We start from the raw sequence: 27,319 nt of genomic DNA, 5'->3' as shown, positions 1-27,319 counted from the left end.
CATCTTTTGTTGAACTTCAGGTGAAAACATACACACTATATGGATTATTAGAGTGGGAGCCTATTCTGGCCTGTGTTTCTAGGAGAAATCTTGCTGGGATTTCAGTCCACGTCTTCTCTGTCATATTTTATTTGTCGTTCGCCTTTCTCACTGACACTCAAGTAATGTAAGTCAGTGCAGACAATAGAATGAGACATCTGATGAGCTATGCAAGCAGAGCAGGACTACAAAATTTGAAAGAATGCAAAAAGTAGGATACAGGATATGTGAATTAGTGTGCCTTACCTCAGAATTCCAGGCATCTTGTTCAGCTCCTCTTCCACTCTGGCTTCGGAATTGTGCCTCATTGTTATGCAAAATCAAGTAGGGCTTTGCGGTTGATGTATTAAAGTGTAGCTAATTTGTAGTTTGTCACTGTTGTCCTTTCATCAGCATGATCAAGCCAGAAGCAATACACGTTTTTGTAGTTGTGACTCTTGTACAGGAAGTAAGACTGCTGATCTCCTGCAGTCAGGTGCTATTTTGAGCGCCTTCTTGTAGTCTAGAGGTCTGTTTATGCCTTCAGAGAAAGCAACTGTGCCCTGGTCTACACAGGTGGCACAATAAGAGGGTTCACACATGCAGGGTGGTAGAATAGAGTGTACCATTTTGGACTGCGGGTTGCAGGATTACATCCTTTTCTAAGCCCTCCCCCCATTAATAATTTCCTTGAATGGGGAAAACTAGCATAGCATGCAGATAGTTAGGCTAGAATTTTTCTACCTGATGTGCTTAGTTTACTTATAGGGAGGTTTTCCCCCCTGTGGGAGCATTCAAAATATGACGCCCTCCTCCCCCAGTATAGTACGGCCTATTCTACCATTTAATTTTGCTGCATACATAGACTAGGGTTTCAGTTTCTGTTTGTGGTAGACAGAGATGAGTTTCCTTGAAGCTGAGTTTAACACAGTTCTTTGCACTTGGACTTGATCCTGAATTTTTCAATTGACTAGCTGTCAGGTTTGACAAGTATAGGGGGGTTAGAGAGAACCTTTCTCCAATCTTCCACCAGTACTTTATACATTCATTCTCAGTTGGAAAAGCTGGCTGGGACTTGCCTCTCTTTCGTTCCACTCCAGCAGCCTAATCGATGAAGGAGATGGAGAAAGAGGCGAGGTTGGAGAGTTCTTCTGCCCATCCCCTTTACATAGTTACCTGTAGGCCAAGATCGGAAAAGCTGTACAACCAGTCCTGTATGCTTGAGAGGCAGACAGCAGTCCTCTCCGTGCTCCTTGGCAAAGGCACTTGGTGACATGGGGGGTGGGGGAATCCTGCTCAGAGAGAAAAATCAACACTCTTTCCTGGCTCGTGCAAGCTCTTGGCCTTGCCTAAAATAGCTCTTTGAATCCTGGCCCTATGTCTCGTATAGAAATGAAAATTACCCAGCCCCAGCTGTCATATGTAGAAAATCTTACGACACCATAGTAAAAATCCAGTTAAGTGACTATTAACTAGATGTGTTGTGAACAAAACCTAGTTAGGAAGACACACCTCAAGAGTTTCTACCCCACATTCCAACTCTGATCCAAATTTAATTTGCCTCTTCACAGCTCCTTGGGTGCTGCATTGCTTGAATAGGTCAATGTCCTTTCCTGCAGCTTTCTAGCCAGATGGTTTTGGCAGAAGAATAAACCTGATTTTTACTGGTGGTTTGTATTTGTGTGCTCCTGAGACTTAGTAGAGAGAGACCTTTCTGTGAGTCATGTTTCATAATGAGCTTGTGGGGATCTTTGACATGTGTAGTTGCTTCATTATTTTTTAAAAACGGTGTTCATCTTAAGCTGTTAAACTAGAATGTTGAGTGACGGCTTGAGAGGAAGGGAAATTGCCGCACAGAGTTTAGTAATCAAAGAGCCTTGCAAGATTACATAAGAGGCACATTTTATTATGGGTGGGGAGCTGCCAGCTGTCTCCCCCCCCCCTCCGGTTTCGTCTCTTTCACATTGGCTGTTTTGAGTTTGTTTTTGGTTGCAGATGGAGAGCTCTGTTTGCCTTTCAGAATGATGTGGGGCTAATTTGTAATGAAGCATCTGTTTCTAAGGCACCCAGATTACGGATGTGCCTAATAACTAAGCAAAGGAGGCTAGGAACTGGGAGTTTCAGTGTTCCCGACAGTCAGAACACCGTGTTAGAGGGAACGCTTGAAGAGAAGCTGAGGGCAGGAGGCTGCGAGGCAATTAGGAGAGGACGGGAGGTGCCGTATCAAAGTGAATCATACTTGCTTGTGAATTCAGAAAGCGAAATTCACGTCTTGTTTTCTCTGAGCTGTGAAACAGTGTAGAAAATGTGCAAACGAGGTGCATAAAAATACGGAGGTCTGAACGCTTGGGTATAAGAGCAATGTTAAGCAATACCCAAGGGATGCATCTCAGTAACTCCTCAAACAGATTGATCTTAGACAGAACAAGAAAAATGAGTGTGTAAATAATTATTGAACTTAAAAGACTTAAATTCTGTCTTGATGACTGCAAAGATGATGTAATAGGAGTTTTAAACTGCATTTTGTGTTGCGTTCTTTGGCATGCTTAGGTCAGACTCTTTACAAAAGCTATGAAATTTGAGGGTAGGGGGAGAAACATTCTTCCTTGTAAAGTTAGGATGTTCTTCAGTTATTCTCATGTATTTGAGCATGGCCAGGTATTCCATAAAGCCAAGAATAGTGGTGTGCGTGTGTGTGGCAATTTAGCCTTCTAATTGCATCATGATATCTTCTCATAGACAAAACAGGAATAAGTATGGTCGGTCCCCTGAGAGTACCATAGCCCAGAATTGGCACCCATGTGCATCACAGTTCACTTCTGGAGCGAGCCACTTGTTTGCAACTCTCTCTGCAGATCATTTCTCTCTCCCCATCCAGGTCACATGGTTCTATAGATCTATGCTGAGAGAAGAACCAAAGCCACATAGACAAAGTGTTGTCTTTTGCTGCCCATTGTACAGCTGCTAGCATATTCAAACTTAAACACAAGGAATGCTCCCATCATACTGGGCTTGGTCAGAAGCTCAGGAATTGGGATTTGCCACTTCATATGTGGATACAGATGTGACCCTTGCCCTCTTTCCCAGCTGTAAGAATCTTAAAGGGCCAGCCTCCTAGCCTGGAGTTCTGCACTTTGCCACCACTCAATAGTCTGCGGATGGGTTCACTGGCATTTGTTGCAAAACGCAATAGGAGATCATAAAATCTTGGGTAGATAGTATGACTTTGTCTGAGCCTTCCCAAATAGGATCTAGACAAAGGACCAAGCAGCCCTCCTGACTTCTACAAGACCAGATTTTCTGTGCTGTGCCCAGTTTGGTGGTGGGCAGTGCTCAAATGGTTAAGACGCTGAACTGCAGACCAGAAGGTCGGTAGTTCAGCAGTTCGAGACCCAAGTGCCACAATGAGCTCCCGTCTCTGGTCCCAGCTCCTGCCAACCTAGCAGTTCAAAAGCAAGAAATTGCAAGTAGATAAATAGGGACTGCTTCGGTGGGAAGGTAGCAGCATTCCGTGTACCTCGGTGTCTAGTCATGCCGGCCACATGACCATGGAAACGTCTTTGGACAGTGCTGGCTCTTCAGCTTGGAAACGGAGATGAGCACCGCACCCCTAGAGTTGGATTCGACTGGCTTTCAAGCAAGGGAAATCTAGTGCTGAGGATCCATCCCTGTCATTTTTGCTTTTCGTTGGTCCCTGAGGCATGCTGTTGGGACCTCGTGGCCATGCTTCTAACACCTTCCTTTTCCTCGAGCTGAGGATAAAAGTGATTTTCGGGGAACTGTCTTGTTACTCGAGAATGTCTGTTTATACTGCTGAGCACGGGGTTGGCACACTGGTCAAATTGATCTGTCATATGTCATCAGCATTCCTGAAGCCAGGAATGCTGTTGTGTGGGTGGCATTGTGTTTTTGTTTTTCATTCTGGGGTGGTTGTTGGTGAGAGTAGGAAGGAGGGCTGCTTGCCTTCCAGCCCGGCAGCAGCCAGCTGCATAACCCATCAGCACAACAAAACTTTTGCTACAAGTCTCTGCTACAATTGCAAACGTTTCCAAGCAAGAACAGGAACACAAGCAGTCATCCATGGCACCGGTCAGTGCCCACGATTGTCCCTTGGTAATGGTTATAATAATTCATTGCAGTTGCTTAAACTTAAAAAGTTAATGCTTTGTTTTTGTAACTGGCATAAGTATCAAAGCAGCTGATTAAAGTTTTTTTTGTTCTCATCGAACTTTAAAGTTATTTCCTATTTGACTATTTTTTGCATGTGGGGGGCAATAAAATGTCCTATGTTTTGTACACCCCTGCGAAAATCTGTTCCAGTAGCTGCTGGTGGGGTAGATCAAGGAAGTATTATACACATCCAGGTAATATATTTGTAGGCCTTGATTTCCAAGCTCCTGTACAGTAGCTGCAGCGACTAATGATTTTCCCTTGCTGCCAGTGATAATTACAAGCCCATTCATAAGAACATAAGAGACGCCAGTGTTGCATCAGGCCAAAGGCCCATCCAGTCCAACACTCTGTGTCACACAGTGGCCAAAAATACCAGGTAACAAGAACAAAAAAGGGAAAGAAACTAAACCTAACAAAGAACTCCAAAACCAAACAAAGGTTAGTGGAAGGGAGGGCCAATATTAAAACCTTTACATAAAAAGAGGTACATGTATTTATTAATAATATCAAATTATCACCCTCTGTCCCCCCGGGGGCCAAAAATGCCAGGTGCCCTCAGGAAGGCCCAGCTGAGAAACCCCGCCCAGGGTGTCCCCCCCCCCCCCCAAGCACCAAGAAGACAGAGCATCACTTGCCCCAGAGTCCCTATCTATACCTTGTGGCTAATAGCCACTGATGGACCTCTGCTCCATATGCTTATCTAATTCCCTTTTGAAGCCGTCCATGCTTACAGGAGCTTGCAAAAAGGCCTACAAATATCTTACCTGGATGTGTATAATACTTCCTTGATCAAGCCCTGAATGAACTTCTGTCTGTGGCATAGCTGCATTCCTGTTCAGATAACTTCAGTAGCCGGATGGCTTTCAAGAGCTTTGTTAATACCTAGAAAACTTGTTTGTTAGCGCCATCAGAAAGGAGGCACCTTCTGCCAATCTTCTTGCCCGTCAGCCAGTGCAGAGTTCTCCAGTGCTTGCTGTTGGAGAAGGAATGTCATCAGACAAGATCTGATAAGGTGAACTGGGTTATTAGTGTTCATTCCTCTTTGTGGTCCATCAGATGGTAATGAAGATAAGATGCAAAGGGCCTGTAGGAGGGAAAGGAAAGCAAAAAAATGAGAGAAATTCATTTCTCTGCCCCCTCCCCCAATGCCCAATTATAGAAGAATTTTTTAAAACAGCCCTTGATGAGTGAGCAGACTGTGTGGATTGTGATGGTCTTACTCTAGCCAGGGAGTTGCACAGAGCAGTGGCTGGTTCTGGCTCTGAAGCGTCCCCAGCATCTGTATTCCAGGGACCAGAAGTGCTGAACAGAAGCATCCGTTCTGCTTTCCAAATTGGAGTGATCTCCCAGTCTGTCTTTACACAGGTCCTGCCCCCCAGGGGCCTTTCTGTACTCTGGTAGAGCTGAAAGCCTAATCCTCATGGGCATGTTTGGATGTAGGGGAGAATCATTAAGGGGCCCTGCATTTATGTATGTGTATATTCAACAGTCAGCACTAAGTCCTGCTTATTATTTCCCTCTTTCTCCCCATTTCTCTCCTTACTTTGCAGATTTTATTTTTAACACCAAATTACATTAAATTCCGGCTCAAATGTAAGCCCTGACACTCAAAAATTCTCTTTTTTGCTGGTTCTTCTCCCCAAGCACCAATCCAGTGGTTTTGTATCTTTGATCTTTAGCTTTAAAAAGGATCAAGTCCTCTCGCTGCTGCTAACTTTCCTGCATGCTAGAAATTACTAGGAGGATTTACACAGCATGCCCCGTCGGTTCCTCTCTGCTTTGAATCTTGCTTTTATGAAATCAAATTCTGCTGGAGCCTGGGGCGGGGGAGGAACAGACAACCAAGATCTTTGCCAAGCTCAAACAACAACCATATTTTTTCCTGAGCTGTATGAGGTATGTTCTGTCTCTGGCTACTTAGGTTAATGTTGCCTTCTCCTAGTCCACTGGGGGATGTTGCTTTAGCTGATTGTATTGTAATAATATTAGTAATTAGTAATAATAATACTGTGCTGCCAAGTCGCAACCAATTTATGGCCATCTTTCAAGGGATTTTCAAAGCAAGAGATGAGCAGGGGTTGTTTGCCATTGCCTTCTTCCAGGGCTATTTTTGGGCAGGAACGCACAGGAACGGAGTTCTGGCTGGCTCCCGAGTTGGCCACGCCTAGCAGGAACTCATTAGCATAAGAGGCCACACCCAACAGCAAAAGCTCATTAGGATTGGCTACGTTAGGGGTGTGTGGCCTAACATGCAAAGGTGTTCCTGCTACAAAAAAAGCCCTGGGTTTTGACAACAAACAGGGTAAACAGAATAAGAAGCAAAAGGTGGGTGTGGCTGGATGACTACACTTCTGGTAACATGGGGGTGTGGCCTAATATGCTAATGAGGTGTGTCATCGGGGTGTGGCCTAATATGCTAATGAGTTTCTGCTGTTGGGTGTGGTCTATTATGCTAATGAGTTCCTGTTGAGCTTTTTCTACAAAAAGAGCCATGCCTTCTTCTATGTAGTAACCCTGGTTTTCCTTGGTGGTCTCCCATCCAAGTACTAGCCATAGCCAATCCTGCTTAGCTTCTGGGATATTCAAGCTGTAATACTGGATCTTTAATGGCCAGTTGGCGTTCCAAGTGCTCTTTAAAACATTAAAATAGTTTCTCTTTTTGCCACTCACTGGATTTGAAGTATCTTGCCCTACTTTTCTGGCCTGTTGGCATGTTGATTCCAAGGGGTTTCCTTTACTCAGAAGCTTCCCCCCTGCCCAATGGATTTCTGGACAGTTCTCCACAACACATCAGCTGTGCCCCAGTTCCTCCTTTTTTGTCATGGCTGTCTTTGCAGCCTGACAGCTTGATTCTTTTCCGCCCTGCCTTGCTTACTTTGCCTGACCATGCGTCTGTCTCATCTTGTCTCCCTTATAACTCCTCTCCCACCTTCAGTTCCCATATCTTCCTATGCATCAGAAGGACATGCATCTCCACGGCACTGAAATGGAATGTTCTTTCTGTCTGGGGTTCCCTTGTAGCTCTAGTAGCTGCTGTAGGGCTTCCTTAACAGTAAAGTAGCATTAATTGTTGTCTGACTGTGGGTGAAAGGGGGTAGGAGGACCAAAATGTCCCTTCATTACCTGGTCACTAAAGCGTAGGCGCTCAGTTTCTGATGGCCACGGCTCTCAGGGTTCGGTATTTGTTTGGCTTTCCACCGATGTTTTAACCAACTGTAACCACTGTCTGATGAAGCTTATTAGAGAGACTGATGCCTGGCCTGTGTTTGGGATTGTCTTGGGACTTGGGTGTGGACAGGGATGCCCATTGAAGCCTCCACGGATGTGGCAATGGAGTGCTGCTGGTCAGTGTCTGATTCCAGATTATGAGGCTGATGGCAGAAGAAAAAGGTCAAGGCCATGACATGTGTTATGTAGCCTCTACGATTCTATCAATGATTGAGCTATGTCATCGAGAAATAGCTCTTTAGAAGCTTATCTATGTGTATAAATATGTGTAAATTTATACTCCAGTCTTCTCCCAAATAAGTGCTCAAAGCGGCTTACAACATAACTCTCCCCTCTTCCATCTTATCCTCACAGCACCAGCCCTGTAAAGTAGGTTAGGCTGAAGGGGGATATTTCTTAGTGGAAACTAACGGGGTGGGGGAAAAAAACCCTGTGGAATTGCTGCCCTCCTTCATAACCTCCCTATGTCTTTCCCGTGAACAAGCAGATGCTAGGCCTTTGGTGCAAGCTTCCAGGGCAGAGTATATGTCCAAACCTGGGTTTTATGGATTCTAGTGATACACCTCTTTACCATGCTGGCTGACAAAACCAGTTGAGTTGCCCTGGACAAAAATCTCTCAACATGAAACCCTTTGGGCCTAATAAACTGATTTGTGAGCAGCCTCAAAGGCTCTTGTTTGTTCCCAAGCTGTGGACATATACAGGTTGATGTTAGCGCCACTTATGCTAGTTTAGACGAGTTAACTCCATCGACGACTCCGGGGGGGGGGGGGGGGGGGAGAGGAAGAAGTAGGTCACTGAATCATCCCTGAACAATGTTAGTCTTGTTGAGCTGAGAGCATTTGTTCAGACTTTAAAAAAACAACAACAAAAACCTTAATTGGAGAGAGAGGCTGATGGCTGAGCTTTTAGATGTTCCGCTTCTAACTCAAGAGTTGCAAATGACCACACGTGCTTGATCACTTGTGCATATGTATTGGCCACCAGAGAGCTCCCATCAAATAGCTGGCATAGATGTTATGCATTTGGAAGCAGCTAGAGAGAGAGGAGAAAAAAAACCTTGGGATTTCTTGAGCCACTGAAAGAGCAGGCCCCCTTCCCCAGCATTATGCTGTTTTTGCAAGTGGACTACTGGTATAATTAGTTAGTTGCATAGGTTAGCTAAGTGCAAAATTGTCTTCTGAAAGCTATTTTTGGAACTTTTCTCTTACTCCTGCTTTGTGTCCAGGGATCAGACCCCTGTGCAGCGTCTGTAGAGCTAAGTTCTCTTCCTTAAAATAGGGGGAAGCGAGCCGGATTCTGAAGGCAGTGGACCAAGGCCTAGTACCTGCTTGTTCATGGGAAAGACTTGGGGAAGTTATAAAGGAGGGCAGAAATTCCACAGGGTCCCCCCCCCCGTTAGTTTCCACTAAGAAATACCCCCATTCAAATCTAAGGGTATACTCTTTCATTTATTTATTTATTTATTTTATTTTTTTACTTTATGAGACCATTGTAGAATTTGTGCTATGAAACCATCAGCTGTGCTTGAACATCTGCCAAGACCATGGAATAGAGATGCGAGTTGTTGATTGCATTTGATTCTGAAATGTGCAAATGGTTGCACGTTTCTAATATTAGATTTCCCTGTTTGGTTGAGAAGTTTCATTTTGGTTTATTCTCTCCACATTGAGCAGGTTAAAATATGTGGTCCTGAAAGGGAGAGAGGCTTATTTGTTTTTTCTATAGTGAAATCGGTTTCAGTTTCTTGTAAGTGTTCTGTTCCCTTATGACCTGTGTTTTTGCTGTTCCCACACTTTTCTGATAGCACTGTTACTATATTTACTTGAAAGGAAGATGATCCTAAATACCTACCCAGTGTTATACATAACATGTTTTTTAATTGCTGGACATAACTATAACTGATATGCAAATTTAAGACAGTCTCCTCTTTTATGGCATAGGTCAAAATAAAACTAGTCTTGCATTTGAGTAAATGGAATCACCATCTTCCCTGCTGGAGGGGACAGAGGGCAACAGAGCTGGCTAAGCACCAAGTGAATGCATATCCCTGACAAAACATTTGTGGATTTTGGTGGCCACAGGTCAAGCACTTTTACTCTGACCTTTGCTGACCCTCTCATGAACTCTTTGGAGTGTTACCAATTTTCCTGTCAGCCAGTGGCCTCTGAAAATGAGAGAGATGCACTGCAATTTTGCGATGGGATGCATACTCAGTATTAGAATCACCATGGTCCTTAATGATTTCCCCCTTTTCCTGGAACACTGTTATTAAACGTTAAAGGCTTTGAATGACCTTTAAAAAATATTCCTTGTTCTCCACTTCTTGTTTTGGAAGAAGTAATGGGTCACTCATGTTATATGCTGTGTTCACGTGATGTGTTTATACTGCACACTTTGCACTGATCCACCAAGTTCAATTAGAGTTGGGTTTTATGTCTGTAGCTACAATGCAGTCTAATCTTGCTGCACAGTAATTTAAGAAAAGGTCTTTAGCAGTGTTCCCTCTAAGCTGAGTTAGTGTGAGCTAGCTCACAGTTTTTTAGCCTCTGGCTCACACATTTTTGTCTCAGATCAGGAAGGATGGCTCTAGAGCAAACTAATTTATGCAGTAGCCAAATCACTTGCTCACTACTTTAATGCCAGTAGCTCACAAAGTAGAATTTTTGCTCACAAGTCTCCATAGCTTAGAGGGAACATTGGTCTTTAGTACTGGGGGTAGAGTTTAGAAAGGTTGTGCCCCCCCCCCCCCTAATTGCTGAATGATATAGGTATCCTCTTGAGTAAAAATTACAGTGTGGAGAGGCAGAAATAGCATCATACCTTTGTAAGGGAAACCACAGATTATTTCAGCTTGTGGTCTGCCCTTTAAGAAGGCTGGGTGATAGTGCTGGGCAGTCAGTAGCTTGGCAGCAGTAAGTCTGCCTCTTGATACAGTTGAATTTTACACTGACTCTCTTTAACAGTGGCCCGTGGGCCACACTGATCTTCTGTGTATTCGATTCCCAAGTTTTGGAGTCGGCTTTGAATTGAGCACTCCTCGCCTCCTCAGTTTTCCTTGTACTATTTCCCATTCAAAAATCGACATTATGTTTGCACATGATTGTGCTAATCCAATATAATTAGTTTTAAAATTGGAGGTTGGCCGATGTCAGCAATGTCATTGCTGATGTCACATCAACCCCCCCCCCTTTGTTTGTTTGTGCATGTGTACTAGTGATGCTGCACACTAGCGCTAAATTAAGACTGATCAACCTAAAGGTCACTTGTTAAACTCCCTGCGTTTTCCCCCGGGGCGGTTTGGTGTTCTCATGATAATTTACAGCCATCCCTTCATGCCAACATAGAATCATAGAATATTAGAGTTGGAAGGGACCTTGCAGGTTATCTAGTCCAACCCCCTGCACTCTGCAGGAGCATAGCCGAGAGATAGCCCTACATACCTACAACATACCTGAAAGATGGTCGTCCAGCCTCCGCTTGAAAACGTCCAGCGAAGGAGCATCCACCACCTCCCGAGGCAGACTGTTCCACTGCTCAACCACTCTTACAGTTAGGAAGTTTCTCCTGATATTTAGCTGGTAACGACTCCCTTGTAATTTCCACCCATTAGATCTAGTCTAATGTTTGGACAGATAAGTTTCCCGCCTCTATTTGGGACAATTGATTGGGTGTCTTGAATTTTCAAGCAATTGATTCTTTGTTCTGAACTTTCTAAAAGCTTCCATTTTGCAATCAGAGAATTTCCGTCTCCATTACACTTTCCCATTCGCACAAGAGGAATGGCTGTTGGTGGCTCTAAATGCTCTGCTGCTGTGCTTCAGGAATTCCCTTTTGATCTGTTCCTTTTACAAGTGTTTGATCACTGAGAATGGGTGAGTATCCGGTGCGCAACGGCCTCAGAGGTTAAGGAGAAGACTGAGAGCAGATTGCCACCGCAATGCATGGATGTCTTGGAATGCCCTAGCTGGTGTGCCTGTGCTACATCAATGCTGGGTGTACCCAAGGAGCAAGGACTGGCGGGAGAACTATCTTGTGGGTATCTGGTAAGAGGAACAGTGGCTATACAATTTCAAGGTGACCCGGCAATCATTTTCTGAAATGGTTGGAGTAGTAAAAGTTCATTGTTTATGCAAGAGGACCCCAACGTGGCAGCCAATTCCTTTGGCGAAATGTGTTGCAATTGCCCTGTAGTACCTGGCCACTCAGAATACCTATATGGAAGATTGGGAGCAGTTTGGTGTTGGACTGCCCACAGTTGCTGAAATAGTCAAGAATTCTGCTTTGCAGTAGAGATGAGTACCAGGAAAACCTGTTTTCCTGGGTTCCAAGGTCACAAAAGTTGCTCCCCCCTTTAAATGATGAATTATCATTAGTGCGTTCCTTCTTTAGTTTTTAAAGCTCAATGAAAAACTGTTACTGTTTTCTTGTAATTTTTCAGTGTTTTGTTATAATGACTTGAGTGCACTCATTTTGGATTATGGATGGGTTTGGATGCCTGGGGTTCCCTCACTGTGTTGGTGCAATTGACCTCCCTCCCTATTTGGTCACTGGGCTGTTGGGCCGATGAGTACGAGAACTACTACTCCTCTGTTCTGCTGTAGGCTGCCATGGACCCCACTGGGTGATTTATAGATGCAGAGGTGGATTGGAGCAGGAGGACACACAATGTTTTTGTATTTGCCAGTTCCAAGTTGTGCAGTGCCATGGATGCCGACATGTTCATTCCTGGCAACCCCACCCTGCACCTGGAGAGTGTTCCAGCCCTTATGATTGCTGATGGAGCATTTCCCATGAGGTGCTGGCTCATGAATACCTATTCACCCTGGAGGGACATGCAAGAAAGGAGCTTCCGTTTAGCTTTGTTCTGTGCATGAAAGGTGGTGGAGCGTGCCATTGGCTGGCTCTAGGCTCGTTGGAGGGGCCTTTTAGCATGTCTGACTGTGTATGACGGGAACATGACTATGTTGTTCTGCACAAAATTTGCAAGGAAAAAGGTGTGCCTGTGCCAGCACTTGCAGATGAAATGGAACTAGTAGAAATAGGGGTGAACACTGCAACACCTGAGTACTACGAACCAAACAACAGGCGGCATTTGCATTGAGGAAAAGCAGTATGAGAGGTGATTGCAAACTTCATGCTTGCAAACCAGTGTTGTTGAAGAGGCTTGGTGGAGGTTCCAGTGTACACTTTTTAAATTTCAATAAAGAATGAACTCTTGATGAGCTGGTTGTGCCTTTCAATTTCCTCCTATTCCTTCTAGGAGGCGCATGTTATGGTGGTTTCAACATGGAAGAAGTTGGGGTTATGCATGCAGACTTTTTCTAGGTTCCTTGCTAAGGATCTCCACATGGTATTTAACGCTTCCTGTTTTACCAACAAACATTTATCACACTCTCGTAGCCTCCCCCCTTCAGTTATTCATACTTGCTACTTCCTCATGGCGAAAAAACTTTTCATACTGGACACCATGGACTGTAAGGGGAAGGAATGCTGAGTGGGGATGTAAACCAATAATAACACCCCCCCCCCCCTTTCCAGGGATCCTTTACAAGGACTGCAGGGGAATTGGGGTGTGTATGTTCGAAATTCAAATGGCCACGTACAGCAAACACAAAGAGGAACATTTACTATTTTACTGTAAACTTATAAAGGGTAGCAATGGTTGAAATCAGGGGAAATACTAGAGAGCTAAGAACCATGGCAGCAGCTCAACAATAATACCATGGAATTGCCTGTTTGTCAGTTTCATTTCCCAGTGTGCCTTTGTCTTACTTGCGATTGTTTCCAAAATAATAACAGTTCGACTTTTCCTGGAATCCTGTTGGTAGATTCAATGTGTACCCATTCTTCCCTTCAGGAAAAGAGCCTCCTGAAATGCAGTATTGCTAATTCGTTAAAAGTACCTCCACGTGCAGAAGGGGAACTTTCTTGCCGCAGGAAGAAGTGAACCAGATGCTGTATTTCATCTCCTGGCATGGCCATGTGGAGTGCCTTATGTGTCAGCACACACCTTGAGAACTGCATTATTTATGTTGCCATTGCAAGGCACGTCAAGGTGGCTGGCTTTGAGCATATCCCAAAGCAGTGCCGGTTGAAGTTTAAGCACCTAAAGGCTCCCTTCATGGATGCCCTGGAGGCATGGCAGGGCATCCCAAGAGAGACAGATCGCCCTCCCTGTTTCAGCCTCCTACTCAGGTTATGGGAAGCGGCAGGTCGGGTGGCCTCGATGGGACTGAAAGCATGAAGACCAAAGGCATGAAGGTAATACTTTGTTGAGCCCGCCCTTTCCAGTTATTGATTGTTTTAGCATTAAAAAGAGTTGTTGGTGTTGATCCTTGGTGCATAAAAAAGTAGATTGCTGCAGAGTACCCATTTTCCTTAATGTGGCCCACCTTAGCATCGTTATGTGCCCACTCTTACGTGTCCCTGCTCTGTGCTTGGTGCTGCTCGTCATCACATCCCCATGCCATTGATCACCAGCCAACAGAAACCCGTAGTATGGTAATTACCAAGGTATGGCAGACTTCAGGTGTAACTGCACTGGATAACCCCTGGAATTATAGCCCATGTACGCATTCCCAAGATCAGTTCACCTAGAGAATGTGAATGCTTTGAACGGTGGACTTTGTTGCACTGTACCCACATTAATTTGACAGTTATCCCCCCATTTTCTATCATAAATCTCTAGGACTGACACAAGCTGTTGGATCTGGCAATATCAAGAAGAAGAAGAATAGATTGGATTTATAGCCTGCCCTTCACTCAGAGTCTCAGAATGGCTTACTAACTCCTTTCCCTTCCTCTCCCCGCAACAGTCACCCTGTGAGGTTGGTTGGGGCTGAGAGAGCTCTTTCGAGAACAGCTCGTGAGAGAACAGCTCTGACAGAACTATGGCTTGCCCAAGGTCATACAGCAGCTGCAAGTAGAGGAGTGGTGTATCAAATCTGGTTCTTCCAGATTAGACTCCGTGCACTTAACCACTACACCAAACTGGCTCAAACCCATCCCCAGTGTGGCCCCTCCCTGCCGTTGTTACAGGGGAAATGGGAACCATAGGGGCTCTGGCACTAGATTTGCCAGTCTCTGAGCTAAGGACTCTATAAGTATTGGGCACATATCTGGGAACACATTACAGTCTGCTATGTTGTTCTGCATTGCAGGTATATTTCAGAGCCAGGTTGTGACTGACATGAGGCGCCTGTTAGGTTACGCTGTCAAAAATGTTTTAAGTATCTCTGTAAACTTTTTATGCTGTAAGGTATTTCAATGTAAGACTTCCCTAGCAGAGGTAGAGACAATGGAACATGTTTTTTTTCCATTGCCCCCTCTATAAAAAGATTTATTTATTTATTTAACTTTAGATTTACTATACCGCCCTATGGAACATGTTTTTTTCCATTGCCCCCTCTATAAACAGATTCGAGATAAGACCATTTTCTCCCTTGTAGACAGTTCTGTGGTAGGGGAAGACAAGACTTGTTTAGATAAGTTACTAACAGATGAAATTTCAGTTATCACTAAGCTAACGGCTAGATTTTGCACTCAGGCAATTAAAGTGTGCAGTAAATTTCAGTCTTGCCCCTTTGAGCCTTGACTTAGTTTCCTTTAGGTGATCTGTTATACAGCCCTTGTTCCTCTTAAATCTATTGGTTTAAATCTTAAAAATGGTCACTTATGATGCTATTTTATGTATTTTACAATCTATTTTTCTCCTTTTAATATAAATCTATTTACTTTTTGTAAAATCTTATATCCCTGTATTTTCTATTCCTGTATTTTAATCGGAGTTCTTAATCTGTATATTTGAATATCTGAATAATGTTTGTTTTTAACTGGATCTGGTCATGGACTGTAATAATAATAATAATAAAAAGTGAAACTACTGTACAGGTGACATTTGCCATGCTGGCATTTTCGTTACAGCAACTGCGTGCAGACTTGAGGTAGCCAGAATGGAAGAGGCGGAGGAGGCCTGTGCAGAGGAGGGAGAGGCACTGGAAGAAGAAACAGCAGAACTGGAGGCTGAAGAAAACGAGGGGAGCCAGCAGCAGGCAACAGCGGAAGGACCCCCATCCTTGCCCCAAGCTGGACCCGTTTCCCCGTCCCTGGTTAGTGTTAAACACCAGTCCTTCAGCATTTTTTTTCAAATGCCACTACATTGTCGTAGTGCTGAGGAGTAGCTTCCAAATGTGTGCATTAGCAGCCTGGGGACTAATGTTCGGAGCAATAACTTTCCTTTTTTTCTTATAGGTTCCTCAAGGCAAGAGGACAGCGGTCGGCAGCAGCCACCCCAGGAAGAAAACATTGGCGAGGAAGAATACCAGCCCCTCCTGGAAAACAAATGCCTGCGCGCTTGTGAGTCTTCCCTGTTGAATTACTTCTCTGTTACTCACCTTCATTCCTTAGAGACACCGCATGAATAAAGCAACATCTGGGACTGCAGTGATTGCTTCTTTCCTGGGGTGTGCTTTATTAACTGCACCCAAATGTATATAAACTGTAAATAGTTGTAAAAAGGGGTGGAGGGAGTCAAAAAGAAATAATGTCATTATTTATAGTCATGTCTTCCAGAAAGTAAATAGATTGTTTTTGGGGGCAAAGAAGGCTGTGTTTTATATAAGTAAAATAAACATTGTTAATATATATTAAAAAAACCATTTGCTCTGTGTGAGCAAAGTTGGGAGAGACAAACCAGTAATTTCTGAAACTCAATTTTATTGCAAAGGAATTTTTAAAAACAAACTTGTATTAAAAAGGGAATAAATTAAGTATGAAACTGAAAGTAAACCAGGTGCCCTGATCTGGGGCCGGGATTTCCTGCTGTCATGCGGCGGGACACAGCAATCCTGGGCCCACCACAAAAGGCTGGGGAAAAACTGCGCCCCGGTCTGGCGAGGATTGCCTCGCCTCACCGGGCCATGGAGTTGGCGGCCCGGGAGAGGCCACGGGCCAGACGATGGGGAGCCCTGATCCAAGACCCAAGCCAGACAACGGGGTTGAACGCGGCGGGGAGGGCATGGCCATAAGAGCGAGCGGCCTGGGAAAGGAAGGTGCCACAGAGAAGTGAAGACGGTGGCTTACCGGAGAGCCAAGGCTGGGGCAGGATGACCGGGAGAGAACAGACAACAGCGATCCAACCACCTGGCCCAGGTGTGGGCCAGAGTAGAACCGTGGCTGAGGAGGGGAGGTGGGGTGGGGAGGAAAAGGCAGCAGCAGGGCCAGCCTATGGGATGAGAGAAGGGGTGATCGACAGGGAGGGGAACCACAGGGATGGAAAGCAGGAGGAAGTGGCAGAAATAAAAGGAGGACAAGACGCTGAGGCTGGGGAGGAAGAAGGAGGTGAGCCAGCTTGCAGTCAAGAAAGAGAGAGAGGGAGGGAGCATGAGTGACATACTGCTGAGCCACCGACATGGGATAGCTGAAGGTGGTGCAGTAACCCCATAGCCCTGAATTCTGTGGTGTCTAGCGATACCTCCCAGCCAGCTCCAACATAGCTGAGGGTGGGGCGACTGGGCAGGGCCACACAGGGCGCAACACCAGGAAAACTAACAATCACATAGAAAAATAGTCTAGATCGTTATTTTTGAACACTATAGGTCCAAATGTGGCTTCTTACACCCAGCAGTTACACGCCTATTAACAGTGTGGTGTGTAGCACTGTTTTGTGTCGAGGAACTGTCCCTTCCCTTGTCATGTTGTAAACTGCCATGGCAAGGGATAGCTTTTGCTCTCGTGAAGGCACTGGAAGCTGCTTCGTATTAAATGCCTCAGCAATGCTTTTTATTGCATTAACCACTGATAGCATGACCTGCATGTTTTTGTCCATGGTCTCCTGGAATACCTGGAACAACAGTTGTGCCTGCGGTCATCTGCACCAATCCTCTCATCCTGTAGCCATCTGTCTGCCAACGCTTCTTGAGGGCGTGTTGCTGTGTTTCTTCCTCTGTTTCGCAATGATGGAGTATGGTGAATGGTTCATTTTTAAATAGTACATTAATGCAGTATTGCACATTTGATCATGCAAAAAACCCAACCCACCGTTCTATTGTGAATCAGCATTATACGGGGAAACAAATTGCGAGTATGAGAGGGCAAGGGAGGTTAAGAGGAAAGGGGGCGGAAATGGTAGAAGGGGGCGTGGATACAGAGAAGGATGGTTAAGGGAGCGTAGGTCTTTTCTGCAAAAAACCCAGTTCAAGCATTTTGTACTGTGAACAAGCTGACTCGCAATCAGCTTGAAATTAAAAATCTCCCCATAAGTGCTCTTAAAAGGGGGGGGGGGAATTGATGAAGCCCTGACATTAGCATCACATGGAGAAAATGAATTGTGGAATGAAAAATTCAAAATGTTATAACATGGTTGCATGTTCAAGGTAAAGTAGAGATGTGGAACGGGCCATTCCTTCAAACCACTGTTTAGAGCCGTTTTCATCTTCTGTTGGCACTCTCCCTTTCATGGAGTGTTGGCCTCTGGAGGTGGCACGATGTCCATCGCTAGAACCTGTCAGTTCACATACCTTGCCAAATGACTGATGGCATGAACTCTGGTCCACAGCCTGTTTCAGGCCATCGTTACTGATTCTTATTTGCCAGACGATCAGTACTTGTTTCAAAGCAATGGCTAAGCTTCCCTAACTGCGGTTTGGTGTTTATCTGCCCAAGCTAAATGACTAAGAAGGATCATGGGAAGGGGGAGCAATTCGGAAATCCCACTCCCAAGATCTCTTCCAGGATTCTGTATGCTACCAGGGGTTTAAGACAAACAAACCCCTCACAGTTAAGACCTGAATCTCTAAGAATGTAAGCTTCAACGGTACTCTGACGCTGAAAGAAATCTCCAAGACAAACAAACATCCCACAGTTAAGAACTGAGTCTCTAAGAATGTAAGCTTCAACTGTACTCTGTTGCCTGTTCAAAATGTTATAATTTGTATAAACAACCATATTTACCTCAACATCTTGTCCCCTCCCCTATTCCTAACTCAACTATGCCTGTTCAATAAAATCAACCTTTCTGTTTGAACTTTACTTCGTGTCAAGTGCCATTTAAAAAAGGGATTTATAAGAGGGCTGTTGCTGAGTTGCAAAAGATCTCTGGCCTGGACAAAAGCCAAACAGCTTCTCTATCACTGGGTGGGAAACACAGAAAGTTATAATTCTATAATTCCAATATGCTACTAAAAGGCTGCTCTGTCAGAGTGGGGAAGAGTGCTTTGGCGGGAAAACCTGCCTTGCAGAGAAGCAGCAGCAGGGGTTCGTCATACCCCCTCCCATTAATGGACTCTCAGCTGCTCTCAGCATTCTGGGCTCTTGGAGCATATTCTGTCCTTTCCAAGCCAGGGTGCCTTCTGGAGGAGAGTCTGTCTTTTGATTTCCTTACAAGTCATCGTTTTCTGCAAACCCGGAGAGTCCTTTGAGTATGTAGAGAACCTCAGCTTGGCTTTGAGTGACCTGGGTTTGCCGTTTTCATGATAGATTTGGATGTGCTGCTGTGATTAAGCGACTGTGAATCTAGTTTTCTGACAAGTGTGTGGATGTGCTGCTCAGATGCAAAATACATCTGGTGTGTTCCAGTAGCATTACATTTTTGTGGGCAGAGTTTGGCTGAAGTTGGGATGGAAGCAAGTGGAAATCCATCCATCTACTTGGGAAGACAGGCCAGCATTTTATAATGCAGTTGCATGAGTTATACTGTGAAGATGTCAGGTGTAATTGAGGTGATACAGCAAAGCCTCAGTTGTTAGTTCTTCACTCTTTTGCTGGTCTTCTAAGAACGTAAGAGAAGCCAATGTTGCATCAGGCCAGTGGCCCATCCAGTCCAATACTCTGTCATACAGTGGCCAAAAATACCAGGTGCCATCAGGAGGTCCAGCAGTGGGGCCAGGACACTAGAAGTCCTCCCACTGTTGCCCCCCCCCAAGCACTAAGAATACAGAGCATTACTTGCCCCCCCTGAGAGTTCTTATCTATACCTTGTGGCTAATAGTCACTGATGGACCTCTGCTCCATATGTTTATCTAATTCCCTCTTGAAGCTGTCCATGCTTGTAGCCGCCGCCATCTCCTGTGGCAGTGAATTCCATGTGTTAATCCCTCTTTGGGTGAAGAAGTACTTCCTTTGATCTGTTCTAACCCGACTGCTCAGCAATTTCATTGAGTGCCCACGAGTTCTTGTATTGTGAGAAAGGAAGAAAAGTACTTCTTTCTCTACCTGCTCTATCCCATGCATAATCTTATGAATCTCGATCATCTCACCCCTTGGCCTCCATTTCTCCAAGCTAAAGAGCCCTAAGCGCTTCTATGGGACTGCTGTATTCCGTTGTGTCTTCATTGAAATCTCAGCAGAAGAGTCTCTTGCATCAGGTCAAGGCTGCTTGCACTGGTGGAAATGCTCCAGTGCATTAGTGCAATGGGTCTGCGAGTTCCAACTTTTAAGCCCTAGAAGGTCCTTGCTTATGTGTGCGCTAGACATTTATTAGTAAACTGAACAAAAATCTCTGGCCAAGAAGAGAGAACTTAATTTGTAGGAAGCTTTTACCACTACCTTTTTTCCCTTTTGGAAGTGTTCCACGTTGTTGCCTACAGCTTTAGAATGTGGTCAGTTGCAAATTGCGCTTTGAGATGATCTGTTGGTTTGAGCATTAAGAAGAATTCCTGGAGAGGTTCTCTGTAGTTTGGTTGATTCAATGAAAAAGTATCCCTTTCCTACTACTAACGGATTTGGGCTTTTCCCCCCACTCTAGATTTTACCGGGGACCAGCGAAATTATCACGGGAAAGAGAATGTGGATTCCAGGCATAATCGTGGAAGAGGTGGCGACACAACCCGCTTTCACACTGTCAACGTGGCACAGCCAGTTCGGTTTAGCAGTAAGTTGCAGACTTTAAAGCAGAGTCCAGGTTCCCTATGTAGGTCCAGTAAATTATTTTAGAAGACACTTCAGCATGCAAAGCACATTCAACGAGTGGCTCACAAAATTAGTTCCAGTGGCCTTTAAGCTCTATTGAAATATATACTAAAGTGATTCAGGATATCCTTGACAGAGAGCTAAATGTTTGCCTTCTGCCATGTATATTAAACACTATTATTAGCTTTCCCGGTCTACTATCTTGATGGTTTAAAAAAAGAAAAAGAAAAAAAATCAGGAATTATGGTAAGATTTGTGTGTGTGCATCTTAAGGTCAGCTCTGAATTTTTTGGTTAACTTTAATGAACACAGGAACTTGGTGTTGTGTTTAATTTGCAGTACAAGAGCAAATGGTTTAATCTCTTTTCCAGATTTGTTTTGTCAGGGCAATTGATAAACCTACCACGGACGTGGTCCAGCCAACGTTAGACACATTAACGTGTCATTGATTTTCACTTGGCTGGTTGTGTATTTGGCCAGTTGTGCATGCTGAGATAGGATGGTATTGAAGGTTTGGTTTATGGGAGAATCACATGGCAGTCTTTGCAAGACCAGAAACTGTGGTCTTTGTGGAAATGAATGGTTGAGCCTGGCAAGCCCAGAAAGGAACTATGAGGATCAAATCTGGATATTTCTCATATTGTAGACATTTTGCGTATTCCATGTTATCTGATCAATTGTTTATAGCTTACTCTCTTAAGTCTGAATGTCCTTCTACAAGTTAATTCACCAAAGTACACATTAGGCTTAATTCCCAGTGAGGTCAGGTAAGATGAGGTGCTGATGATTGGCTGTCTGGAATAATTCTTTGTTAAAAAGGAGGGGAGGGATTTGGCTCAGTGCCACAAGGGAGGATAGTATGTAATCCTTTCTCATGTAGAGGGCCCATGTGGTGTACTGGTTAGCAGTGTTCCCTCTAAGCCGAGTTAGTGTGAGCTAGCTCACAGTTTTTTAGCCTCCGGCTCACACATTTTTGTCTTCGCTCAGGAAGGATGGCCCCAGAGCAGACTATGCAGCAGCCAAATGGCTCGCTCACAACTTTAATGCCAGCAGCTCACAAAAAAGAATTCTTGCTCACAAGACTCCACAGCTTAGAGGGAACATTGCTGGTTAGTGTGTCGGATTAGCATTTGGGAGCTTGCTGGGTGCCTTTGGGCCAGTTACTTTCTCTCAGCCTAACCTACCTCACAGGGTTGTTGTGAGGATACAGTGGTGTGGAGGAGAAGAATGCAAGTTGCCCACCAAGATTATGACTAGGGATTCCTCTGGTTAATAATGATGACAATGCATACATCTCTGTAAGATATATTGTATTGTGTTCGAGTTCATCCCTTCTTGTGATTTTAACTGTACTTTTAATTAAAAGAATAAAAAAATTATTTAAAAAAATCATTTAAGGAAACGAGAGGGAAAAAAAAGAATAAAAAGAATGTAAGTTGCTTAGGGGTCCCCCTTGGGAAGAAAGGCAGAGTATAAATGAAGGGAATGAATGACCATTTCCCAAACTTCCGTGTACACATGCTGATCAGGTACTGTTTCCCCTTGTTGGGGGGGGAATGTACAAATTGCCTATATATTCATCCCAAGAGGCTAATGGCAACTCAAGGGAGCCATTTTGGGCCCCTTCTTGCTGCTATGTAGCAAGTGGCCTGGATATCACAGATCTTTTAGCATCTCCTCTTGTAGAAAGCAGGCATGGTCTGGAAAGAGGGATCTCATCTACCTTCTTCCACCTCCACTAGTATGAAGAAGGCTTTTAAAAAAATTGAGGATCATCCAGTTACGTGAGTCCCCACTTCCAGTCTGAACTGGCACAGAACTGAGCCTCCACTGTAATAAACATTTTCCCTATCTGCTAAAAATATGACGTACCAGGTTGAGATCCTGACCTGGGGGGGAACTGTTTCCCTTCTCTTCTTTATGCTTCCTAGGGAAATGCCCATCAGGATGGCATCACTACGATGGCACTGCCAGTTGCTACCGGGTGTATTTGAATGGGGAGAACTACTGGGATGCCGTGCAGACATGCCAGAGGGTGAACGGTTCACTGGCCACCTTCACCACTGACCTGGAGCTCAAGTTCATCTTGCAGCAGGAGTGGGACTCGGAAGAGAAGGCCTTTGGGAGGAAGGACCAACGGAGGTGAGCATGCCCAGAGCAGGGAACAGTTCCCCAAGGAAACAAGTAGAAAAGAGCAAGAGTGTGGTAGTGCCTTAAAGACTAACAAAATTTGTGGCAGGGTATGAGCTTTCTTGAGTCACTGCTCACGTCTTCAGATACAGCTAGAATGTGAGTTCGTCTGTCCTTGTATCTTGGAGAGTGGAGTGATTTTAGATGTCGAATGACAATAGCAAGCTTGATTGGGTTAGGTGTGATATGCAGAGGGGGGTAGTAGGCGTGGAAAAATGAGCACTGATAATGGGACAGGAAACCTACGTCTCGATTCAGTCCGGGAATCTTGAGCTTCATTATCAGTTGCAATTCAACAGTCTATCTAATCTCCCTTTGAAATTCCTTTGTAAGAGAAAGAAAGCTTTCTGACAACAACTTGAACAGTAGTTCAATTGAGCATGTGTTTTCTGCTAAATTGGCTGATGGATCTATTCATATGCTGCTTTTCAGCTTGCTTTGGCTTCTGAAGTGCCTTATTAAAATCAATAAACCTTTTAGAATTAGACTGTTGCTGAGATGCCTTTTGGTTCAGGGTCCCCACCACAAATAAATTCACTGAATGCTGCAGTGCCTGTGGGGACCTGAGAGAACATTAAGACTAGCAGTTGATAAAGAGGATGGCAAGACGGTGTGTCCCAGGTATCAGTCCTCTGCTTTCCTTCCAACCTCCCCCCAGACCTTGCAGTGTCTTTTTTTGCTGATAAGGGCTTCCCTCCTGGAAGTGTGCCCTGACAAAAAAATAACCTGGGTGTCACAGATGGTCTTAAGAATGTAAGACGAGCCCTGTTGGATCACACCAATGGTCCATCTAGTCCAGCATCCTGTCTCACACAGTGGCCAACCAGTTCCTTTGGAATGCTGACAACAGGGCATAGAGGCCTTCCCCTGATGTTGCCTCCTGGCTCTGGGATTAAGGGGTTAACTGCCTCTGAACATGGAGATTCCCTTTAATCACCATGGCTAGTAGCCACTGTTAGACCTATCCTCCATAGATCTATCAATCCTCTTTTAAAGCTGTTTATTCTTGTGGCCATTGCTACATCCTCTGGCAGTGAATTCAACATTTTAATGACTCTCTGTGTAAAGTCATATTTCCGTTTGTCTATCCTGAACCTATTACCCATCAGCTTCATTGGATCCCGTCAGGTTCTAGTATTTTGGGAGAGAGAGAAAAACTTCTCTTTGTCAACTCTTTCCACCCCATGCATAATTTTATAAACCTTTATCATGTCCCCCCCCCCTTAGTCAAGAGACCCAGTAGCTGTTAAAGTTTGGCAGGACACTGTTGCTACAGCTTCCCGCTGTCGCATTTTCCACCAACGCAGAATCTGTAATTCATTGGCTTTAGCCGTACTTATTTTTGTTGCGACAAGAGTCTTTGGATTGAATTGTCATTCTGTGTTGTGAACTGAGTTGTGCTGTCATCTCTTAAGAATATAAGAGAAGCCAATGTTGGATCAGGCCAATGGCCCATCCAGTCCAAGTGGCCAAAAATACCAAGTGCCAACAGGAGGTCCACCAGTGGGGCCAGGACACTAGAAGCCCTCCCACTGTTGCCCCCCCCCCCAAGCACCAAGAATACAGAGCATCACTTGCCCCAGACCGAGAGTTCCCATTTATACCTTGTGGCTAATAGCCACTGAGAGATGTCTGCTCCATATGTTCATCCAATTATCTTTTGAGGCTGTCCATGCTTGTAGCTGCCACCACCTCCTATGGCAGTAAATTCCATGAGCCCGTTTGCGGGAAGGGCGGGGTATAAATACAATGAAATAAATAAATAAATAAATAATCACTCTATGGGTGAAGAAGTACTTCCTTTTATCCGTTCTAACCCAACTGCTCAGCAGTTTCATTGAGTGCCCACGAGTTCTTGTATTGTGAGAAAGGGAGAAAAGTACTTCTCTCTCGACCTGCTCTATCAGATTGCAGACAACTGAAGGCATACACTTGCATAGGCTGCTGTTTAATTGTGTACAGTGGCAGTCCTGGGATCTCTTCAAGGCAGCTGAAAATACAAAGCTATGTATCTGTGATTTTGAAGTCTGGCCTTTGCCTGCCTCCTCCCTCCTGAGATCATTTCCCTTTGTCTAGATATTCTGATGTTTAAAAATAGTGCGCGGTGACCTCCATTTAGAGCACTACAATGAGCTGTCTCATGGGGCTGCCCTTGGACGTGTTCTGGGAGCTGCAGCTAGCCTAATTCACAATTCAGCTTGACAACTAAACATGAAGGTTTGATCCTGGTTTCTGTGTCCTGCTTTTTAGTTAGAATGGGCCACAGGTAGCACAGTACACCTCATAACCTCTGCACAGGCTGCCAGTTGGCTTCTGGGTCCAATTTGAGGTGTTGATTTTTGCCTCTAGAGTGCTACGCAGCTTGGGTTCTGTGTCCTTGAGTGAGCAGCTTCCCCACTTCCTCTCGTCTCCTGAGTTCGGCAGAACAGCTTCTCCTCCAGAGGTTCTTACCTTCCTTTTCAAAGGAGAGATTGGCATGGACTTGGAGCAGGGCAGGCTTGGTATTTGTGCTGCTGCTTTGGAGCTGCCTGCCTGTGGAAGTCTGCATTTCTACCCAGGGGTCGTTTCGTAGAAAAAGAGCTAGGGGAACTCATTAGCATAACTCATTAGCATATGCCACACCCCCTGACATCAGGGGCCCGGCGGTGGACCTGCAAGGCCGGTGGGAGTGCGAGGAAGCCCTGCAAAGGCCCTCCCTGGCCCCAGGCAGGCAGGGGTGGGGAGAGGCAGGGAGGAAGCAACTTATCCTCCCTCTTCTCCTGCCTCCTCCTGGCTGAATGAGGGCCGGAAGCGGGGCGGCCGGAAGCGGGGGGGGGCCTTCATCATGTGCCCCGCCCCCCGTACCTCACCCGGGGGAACTGCGATCCCCCGCGATCCCCCCCAAAATGACCTCTGTTTCCACCGCTTCTATAGTCTTTTCATGATTTTTTTTTAAAAATTGTCAGTTTGAGAGAACTTTCCTCGGGCTTAGCAAGCTGGTCTTCTGCTCATATTACTGCTGCCACTGTGTCACCAAGTGCATTTCCTATATTTGAGCTGCTGTTTGATTGTTCACAGGGCTATTTTTGGGCAGGAACGCACAGGAACGGAGTTCCGGCTGGCTCCCGAGTTGGTCACGCCCAGCAGGAACTCATTAGCATAATAGGCCACACCCAATAGCAGGAACTCATTAGGATTGGCTACATTAGGGGTGTGTGGCCTAACATGCAAAGGAGTTCCTGCTACAAAAAAAGGCCCTGGGTTTTGACAACAAACAAGGTAAACAGAATAACAAGCAAAAGGTGGGTGTGGCTGGATGAGCACACTTCTGGTAACATGGGGGAGTGGCCTAATGTGCTAATGAGCTGTGCTGTCAGGGGTGTGGCCCAATATGCTAATGAGTTCCTGCTGTTGGGTGTGGCCTATTATGCTAATGGGTTCCTGCTGGGCTTTTTCTACAAAAAGAGCCCTGATTGTTCATATTGTTTGCATCTTAATTTTGTTATACATTGTAGAGAAGTATTTCATAACAGTGCCATGGATTAGTACTGGGGAGTAATTTTTCCCCAAGATAGAGGTCCAGCTTGCCCTTTCTGGAATGTCAGTGATGGATCATCTCACTGAGATTGGATTGCAAAACATGGAATGTCAGGGTTTACTTGCAACTACAAGAACATCATAGCAAGATTTCCCTGCGTTGGGTGTTCCTTGCCATTCCCAAGATTATTCCTGCTAATGTTATTGGTTTTAGAGACGTCTGTCTATCCTTTTCTGTTAATGAAATCTTTAAGAGATCTTGTTTAAGAGTGACGGGTCAGCTTCAGGATATTCTGGAGTACATACTCCTCTCCTCGTGACCTGTCTATATTTGGATTTCGAAAAATGTTCTTCCTCTTTAGCATTCTACAATAAGTCTTTTGAAAATCTCCCATTGTAGATTATGGGTTGGATATCAGTTTGTCATCACGAACCGCAACCATTCTCTGGAAGGTCACTGGGAAGTCACCTATAAAGGTAAGAACTGAAAAGAGGCATGGATTCTCGTGCGTCCCTGATTAAGGACTGAAGCCAGCTAAAAGCACATTTGTAATGGTTTTCGTCACATATATGTTTGAAATGACAAAACAAAAGGGAGGTGAGTCAAGGGGGAGTGGTAAGTAATGGAAAAATCATATAAAAAAGGTTTGGGTCATCTTAAGCCAAATAAAATAATATTTTATTTTAAATCCATATTTTAAAAGTTTGTAAATAGGTTTGGCTCGGGGAATTTCTGTGCTGAGCCTGTTAGTGGCAGTGTTGGATTGCAGCAGTGCCGCCTCCCATTCCAATCCATAATCCTTGTTTGTAAAGCAGTCACAGGTTCGCACTTGAGCCTTTTCCTTCCTATCCTCTAGAAGTCCTTGCAATTATCTCTCGCACTCTGTGCCCCCCCCCTTCCCCAGAGGTCCCAGTTGTGAAGTTTGTTGCCTGCAACTTCCGCATGGGGTCCAGTGAGCCACAAGTCAAAGGAAACTAGCCGCTCCTGCTGTTCTGCAGACAACTGTGCAAGTATTCGTGCAGTGCTATAAAAGGTTCCATAGTGATGCTCAGGCTCCCTCTTGCGTAAGTGTGAAAACAGAAGGGTAAGCCACACCCAATCCTCCATGGTCACCATTTTTTGAAGTTAACGTTTTTATCGTGGCCCTTCCTTTAAGAAGCTCAGGGTGACCTCCTCTCTGCGCTCTTCACCACAGTTACCACCATCACGAGCGCCGTTGCTATTACTGACAACAGTTGACATTTTACGGTGGGTGAGCTCGAATCCACTGGTCCCTCTAACTAC

At 44.9% G+C, this 27,319-nt stretch overlaps 1 protein-coding gene across 1 annotated transcript in view; it reads left to right on the top strand.

Annotated features, from left to right (window-relative positions):
* DGCR2 (DiGeorge syndrome critical region gene 2) overlaps positions 1-27,319 on the top strand; it is an 86,380-nt gene that overhangs the window by 39,563 nt on the left and 19,498 nt on the right. The window contains exons 3-5 of the mRNA XM_015409709.1: positions 20,165-20,290; positions 22,251-22,470; positions 26,435-26,511. Of these exons, the coding sequence (XP_015265195.1) occupies positions 20,165-20,290; positions 22,251-22,470; positions 26,435-26,511 (423 nt within the window). The remainder of the gene's footprint in view (positions 1-20,164; positions 20,291-22,250; positions 22,471-26,434; positions 26,512-27,319) is intronic.

The sequence above is a fragment of the Gekko japonicus genome, unplaced genomic scaffold (assembly GCF_001447785.1).
Source record: "Gekko japonicus isolate JY-2015 unplaced genomic scaffold, Gekko_japonicus_V1.1 scaffold3503, whole genome shotgun sequence".
NCBI classification, from domain to species: domain Eukaryota; kingdom Metazoa; phylum Chordata; class Lepidosauria; order Squamata; family Gekkonidae; genus Gekko; species Gekko japonicus.
Note: the sequence above shows the minus strand (reverse complement) of the source record. Positions and strands in the feature narration are given on the sequence as shown.